Here is a 6,467-nt window from a genome sequence, read left to right on the forward strand (position 1 = left end):
TGGGCCAGCCCCGAGGCTGGGGAGGAACATGCCCACGTGTGGGGCCCCAAACTGGCCGCGGGCTTCCGGACAGCTGAGCCCCGACCCCGGCATTTCTCCCGGCCCCACAGACTCCGTCAGGGTCCGGAAAGCCCTGGAGGTGAGACTGGGGGTGAGCACTCAACACCTGGTGCCAGGCTCGCGGCCAGGTGGGCAGGAGGCCAGATGGACGGGAGCTGGGCCTGCAAACCCAGAGGCTGCGCCAGGGGGCGGCCGCGGGAGGGGTGGCTGGCCGGGGTCCGCCAGGACTCCGCCATTCTGGCTGGCCGGGGTCCGCCAGGACTCCGCCATTCCGCCTTCCCCTCCTCTCCTTCCCTTCCCTCTTTCCCCTCCCGCACTTTTTCCCTTTGGAGAACAGGCCTCCACCCCTCCAGCCTGTCGGCCTAGACCAGTGATGGCGAACCTATGACACGCGTGTCAGAGGTGACATGCGAACTCCTTTTTTTGGTTGATTTTTCTTTGTTAAATGGCATTTAAATATATAAAATAAATATCAAAAATATAAGTCTTTGTTTTACTATGGTTGCAAATATCAAAAAATTTCTATATGTGACACGGCACCAGAGTTAAGTTAGGGTTTTGCAAAATGCTGACACGCCGAGCTCAAAAGGTTCGCCATCACGGTGCTGTCCTCTCCTCTGTTTTTACTCTTTTTACTTATGCTCTCCCCTCTGTCTGAAGTGCCATGTCCCCTGCATGTCACCAGACTGACTCTTGCTCCTTTAAAAAGACTCAGGTCTTTCTTTGCAACTATGGTTGCAAATATCAAAAAATTTCTCTATGTGACACGGCACCAGAGTTAAGTTAGGGTTTTTCAAAATGCTGACAGGCCGAGCTCAAAAGGTTCGCCATCGCTGGCCTAGACAGACGGCCGAATGCCACTGGCCCTGCCCTCATTCTCCCAAGCTCCGAGGCCTGCTGGCAGCTCCTCCTTTACCAGGCGGTGGGTGGGGGCCCTGGCCGGGCGGCTCAGCTGGTTGAGCATTGCCCGGTGCACCGAAAGGTTGTGGGTTCGATTCCCGGCCAGGGCACGTGCTGGAGGCAACTAATCAATGTTTTTCTCTCAAAATCAATAAAAAATGTTTAAAAAACATATCCTCCGGTGAGGATAAAATGATAATAAAAGGGGGTGGGGGAGGAGTCTGCAATTCCATTTAACACAGAATTTCCCAGACACGGGTCTTCCCTCCCACAGGGCATCGGAGTCCTCAAGCAGAGGACACTCAGGACGCGCCGCCCGGGGGCAGCTGACAAGGTGTCCCTCCTGTCACCAAGGCTGCCAACTCGCTGACAAGGACCCAGGGCGTTACTTGTGGGGCCTAATGAACAAAATAAACTGACGAACAAAACTGGTCCAGAGGCACGGATGCCTGGGGCAGACCGAGACCTCACAGGGGAGGGGTTGCAGGGGCGGGAAGAGATCAACCAAAGAACATACATGCATGTATGCATGGCCCATGGACACAGGCGACGGTGTGGGCAAGGCCTGGGGAGGGGAGCTGAGCAGAGGGGGGCAATGGGGGACATCCGTAATACTGTCAACAATTGTAAAAAAACATTTTAAAATCCAGAACAGTCCGGGGCAATCACCGCAGCACCGACCCAGCGTTTATTCAACAGACACTCGGGAGCACCAGGTCCGAGCAGGCATCGGCTCCGCCCCGAGGCCACGGCGCAGGGGCAGGTGTCTGCTGGTGCTCACGTCCTGGCGGTCACACAGGTCACTGTGGATCCCACCGGGGAGGGACCCTCTGCCTTCGTCTACAGACCTTCCCAGGTCTTGGTCTTTATCCCTCAGTCCCCAGAGCAAAGATAGGCTGTGGGACGAAGGGGGGGGGGGGCAAGAAAGGTTCCTGAATGCAGACCCCTAGGCCTGCTCCAGACCCCAGACTCGGGGGGAGGGGCCTGGAATCAGCATTTTGATCTCAGGTGCTGGCTTTTCGTCCTAAAGCCCGAGGCCTGGTCTGGGGCTCTGAGGAGCCAGCGGCCCTTCTGTCCACGCCCATGGGGACCAGGAGCTGCAGCCCCAAAGAAGGGGAGGCCCATCGTGGCCTGGCCACGGGCAGGACACGTCGCTGGGACCCGGCACCCCCGTGGAACCCCACCTGTGACCAGTCCCCAGGGGCCCCCATGTAAGACTCGCCTGGCCTCACCCACAGCCGGGCCCACACCCACCTGTTGCCCCAGCGGAAGTGTGATTTTGCACAATTAGCCAACCTCTTCGGCCTGTGTCTTCAGCTGTGAAGTGGGGGTGCCGATGGCCGCTTCCTCGTGGGACGTGGGAGTGAAGTGAGACACTTGTGAGGGCTACCCGGGCCTTGCACACAGTAGGTGCTCGGGGAGAACTCCGGAGCGACCTTCCTCACAGCCTCTGCCCTTGGGCGCCCAGGCCTCAGGCCCCCCCAGGACGCCCTCCGTCCTGCTCTCACCTCCTGTCTCTCCGCACGAGCCCTGCCAAGGCGGGCGTTCTCCTGTGCAGCCGGGGGCCCGCCACCTGTCACTCGCGAGCTCACCTGGACCTCCCCACGTGCCCACCCAGCGCGCTCCGCCACCCCTGCAGCCCACGGCCCTTCTGTGTTCTCTATGCACACGTGTGTGGACACCTAGTTGTGCACGGACACAGGATTCTGCACACGTGGGCGTGCCCGCACGTGTGCACAGGTACAAGCACACACGTGCACGCACACATGCACGTCCTGCGCGCACACGGACGTGCCTCACGTCCCAGCGCCCCGAACACCCACAGTTCCAAGCGCAGGGCCGCGTCCGGAAGTCCGTGGAGCCGAGCTTCCTTCCTCGTCCTCTGATTCGCTACAAACCACTTCCATTTCCGCAGAAAGTTCCGAGCCAGTTCCCGACCGTTCGAGAGTCGTGTTGCTGTTTTGTTTCCGGGGGAATCTAGTTTGCTGTAGGACACGGGACTTCCGGGTGCTCCTCTCAGCCTTTGATTGGCTGTACTTATGCATATATTAGAACACGAAAAAAAAAGGTTTTCCACGCGCTAAAATGAATATGGGGGGTTTTAGTGTAGACAGTGTGGTCCCTGTAGGATGTGAGTGCTCTCTCTCGTGTCTCTGAGACATGTACATAAACTCACCATGACCTAAAAGTGATGGGATCGGAGGACTTTAAATAGCGATCGACGCCATGCCCTGTTTGTGTTGTATGAAAGGAGAGAAGGTTAGCACTCCCCCTGACAAGGATGGAAGAGGCTCTCGGGCCTAACAACACACATACGGTTAAGGCATTGCCACCTACTTCGTGGCATCTAACCACTGTTTTTTTTTCTTCTGCCCCAAGTACAATGGACCACGTGACTAACAGACCTACCTGCGTGCACAGACCTGTGATGCACCCATGGGCGGTGCACAGACACGTGACTGCTTTGCCCTTTGAGCTGCGTGGCATTCCACTGACATGAGCACACTGCCTCCGGTCTTACTCCGAACTTCCCTCCTTCCCGCGCACCAGCCTTTGGATGGGGTAGTTCGTGGGGTGGTTCGTCTGCCAGGAAAAACGGCCACCTTGACTTGGGCCAAAAAAATAAGAGGGCTCGCTGGTGCCCTCGGTGCAGGCCCTGCCTCTGGTGTCTCAGCCATTGCCCAACATACAGGGAGCTGGGCGTCGACTGTCACCTAGAGATGCCGAAGCTGTGCGGGGGGAAATGACTGTTGCCCTGTGGGTTTCCACCACTCCTGCCAGTTTTGAATCCATTTGCAAATTCACTTCAGCATGTGTACACGGACATGTGTGTATGTAGTATGTACTTCTGGTTGCTTTGTGTTTCCTATGTAGGTTGGTGTTTGAATTCTTCTGAATCGGTGGTGACAATTCCAGCCACGGAGCTGCTGGACGGCAGGGGCAGGGCGACCAGGCGCAGCCGCGGGCCTGCAGGCGAGCCCGGCCTCCTGGTCAGGGGAGGGACGCCGAGCAGCTGGAGATCAACCACCAGGCACAAGCAGGCCTCCCGGGGCAGTTGACACCATGCTGTGAACGTGTCCGAGCACACGGACATGTGTATACACCTTAGCTTGTTTGCTTTTTGTTCCTTTCGTTTTTGTGAAGCATGCGGGCATACATTCTTTTTTTTAAGGTATTAAGGCAACTGGGAAACCTGGATAGCGAATACTTGACTGAAGACTATTTTAGGTGTGTGACGATGGTATGTGATAAGGTTCTGGAAGAAAGTTTTTTTTAGCCCAGCTAATGCGGCTCAGTGTTGACCTATGAACCAGGAGGTCTCGGTTCAATTTGGTTGCAGGCTCGATTCCCAGTGGGGGCGGCGGCAGGAGGCAGTCAATATATTTTTTATAAAGAAACCTCTTTTAGATTCTACGTATTTGCTGCCTAGAGAATGAAACCCCTGGGACTTGCACTAACTAACGGGCAGGGGCAGACAGCAGAGGCGCTGTCTCCGGAGCTGGAGGGCTGGACGTGAGGGTTTCCACTCTCCCTCGTGGCGAAGTCCCGTGACAACCTTCATAGTCGTACAGGCTCATTTTTTAAAAACCATGAACTTTCGCCCGAGGCCCCAGCTGTAATAGGGCCACATCAATTCTACTCCCATAACAGCTACACATGAAGGTAAAAAATTCTCAGGGGACAAAAATACAAGACATGAAAATCTTTATTTCCAAAAAGTGAATGTATTTTTACATAAATCTACAACAGAGAATTCCAATGTAGAAAAAATACACTATATTCAGGATACGGTGCTCCGCACACACCCCTCCTCCCGGGGGCAAACCGACACCAGAACCAACAAAACAAGGAACAAACTCTCCCGGGAACCGCCAGCCAAGTCCCCGCAGCCTCCGCTCTCCTATCAGGACGCTCTGAGCGGGGCGCCCGAGCGATGCACCCTCTCCCTGCGGCCGTTTGTCCCAAAGACAGACAAGCCACGAGCACATCTACTTCCAAGGACGGTCTGTGGCAGCCGCCCAAGGTGCCTCAGGGCTGTCACACTCCCCCTGTGCCACAGTGGCCACCAGGGGGTTCCCAGGAGGCCTGTGAGGGTGGCCCCCACTTCCTCACAGCCCATCAACTCCAGGCCCTACAAGCTTTGTCCACCACTTGGCACCGTCCCGAACCCCAGAACCAGGGCCCGGGCTCAGGAGAGCAGGGGCTGAGACCCAGGCTGTGGATGGAGGTCAGCTGTCTGCTCACCCAGCCCCGGTGGGTCCGCACCTCCCTCACGCCTCCACTGAAGGTCTCAGTGCTGCAGAGTGGGTTCGAACCCAGGGGGTCCTTGCTACATGCAGGGGTCCCAGGAGCCAGCCACTGCCACAAACTGCTCTGCAGTCCTACCCTCACACCCACCGCTGCCCAGGCTCGGCCGGCCGGGAGGGCCAGGCAGGCGGATGCTACCCTGCTCCCTGCCGCCAAGGACTCCTAAGAAGCCTGCCGGTCCTTAGGCCGACAACAGAGGAGAGCCACCGGCTGGTCCCTCGGAGCAGAGCCTGCACCGGGAACTGAGGTTCCGGGGCCTCCTGCACCCCAGTCACCCCGAGAGCCATCTGCAACGTTCAGCAGGACGTTTCAGGGCCGGGCTCCGTCTCAACTAGCCCCTCCCCGAAAGCTCGTCCCCACCGCGTGCACAGTGTTCAGTGCAGGGTCCCGTCCCGGCCTTGACCAAGTCCGTGCACCTGTCAACAGCAGGGAGAGGAGCTGCCAGGGAGCCCGCTGCCAGGGCCCGCCTGCTTCCTGCCTGCGGCGCGGTGTGCTGTGTGCATACCACACACCAGCACCGATCGCCTGAGCACGAGGGTTCAGACATGGCCTCACAGGGTCTGGGTTCCAGACAACCACACGGGGAACCACTACAGGCAGGGCCGGCGGCGTGGGACCGGGTCGGGCAGTGCCTGCTGCCAGCCAGGACCTGCAGAGCCGGGCAGAGAGCCGAGGCGACTGGTCACAGCGCTGGCACAGGCAATAAAACATCAAAAACAGTACAGAACGCTTACTGGGAAAACACCGCGACAAACTGAACTTCACCTCACCTTCTGTCATAAAAAATGAAAAGTTTTGTTGACGGAACACAATAGACTAGGAACTCTTCCCAGTGAGAGGAATCGGCAATGTCACCTCTAGAACTTTCTGGTGGGAACTCTCCCCCTTGGCCTAATGGTCCTCAGAGGGGTCCAGGCCCCGCCCCGACCCCCAGCCTGGATCAGGGGAACCCCAGGCTCCGCCCTGCCCATCGGGTCATCCCGGCCGCGGGCGGGCCTAGCAGTCGCTCTTCCAGAGCTTGATGGTCTTGTCGTTCTCCAGCGCGGCCGAGGCGATGATGTTCTCCGTCGGATGGCACGCCGTCGAGATCACCACGTCTGCAAACAAGAGACGGTCCACACGCTCCCACCCTGCACAGGGACCGGCGACAACCCCAGGGCCGCTCCCCGCCCAGCGCTGACCCCGGCTCGCACAGCCTG

General features: G+C 58.0%; 1 protein-coding gene across 1 annotated transcript in view; it reads right to left on the reverse strand.

Moving 5' to 3' along the window:
• Window positions 1-4,648: 4,648 nt before the first annotated feature.
• The window catches only part of WDR5 (WD repeat domain 5), a 12,348-nt gene continuing 10,529 nt past the window's right edge, over window positions 4,649-6,467 (reverse strand). The window contains exon 12 of the mRNA XM_005871785.2: window positions 4,649-6,365. Within this exon, the coding sequence (XP_005871847.1) occupies window positions 6,265-6,365 (101 nt within the window). The 3' untranslated portion in view covers window positions 4,649-6,264. The remainder of the gene's footprint in view (window positions 6,366-6,467) is intronic.

The sequence above is a fragment of the Myotis brandtii genome, unplaced genomic scaffold (genome assembly GCF_000412655.1).
Source record: "Myotis brandtii unplaced genomic scaffold, ASM41265v1 scaffold357, whole genome shotgun sequence".
NCBI lineage: Eukaryota > Metazoa > Chordata > Mammalia > Chiroptera > Vespertilionidae > Myotis > Myotis brandtii.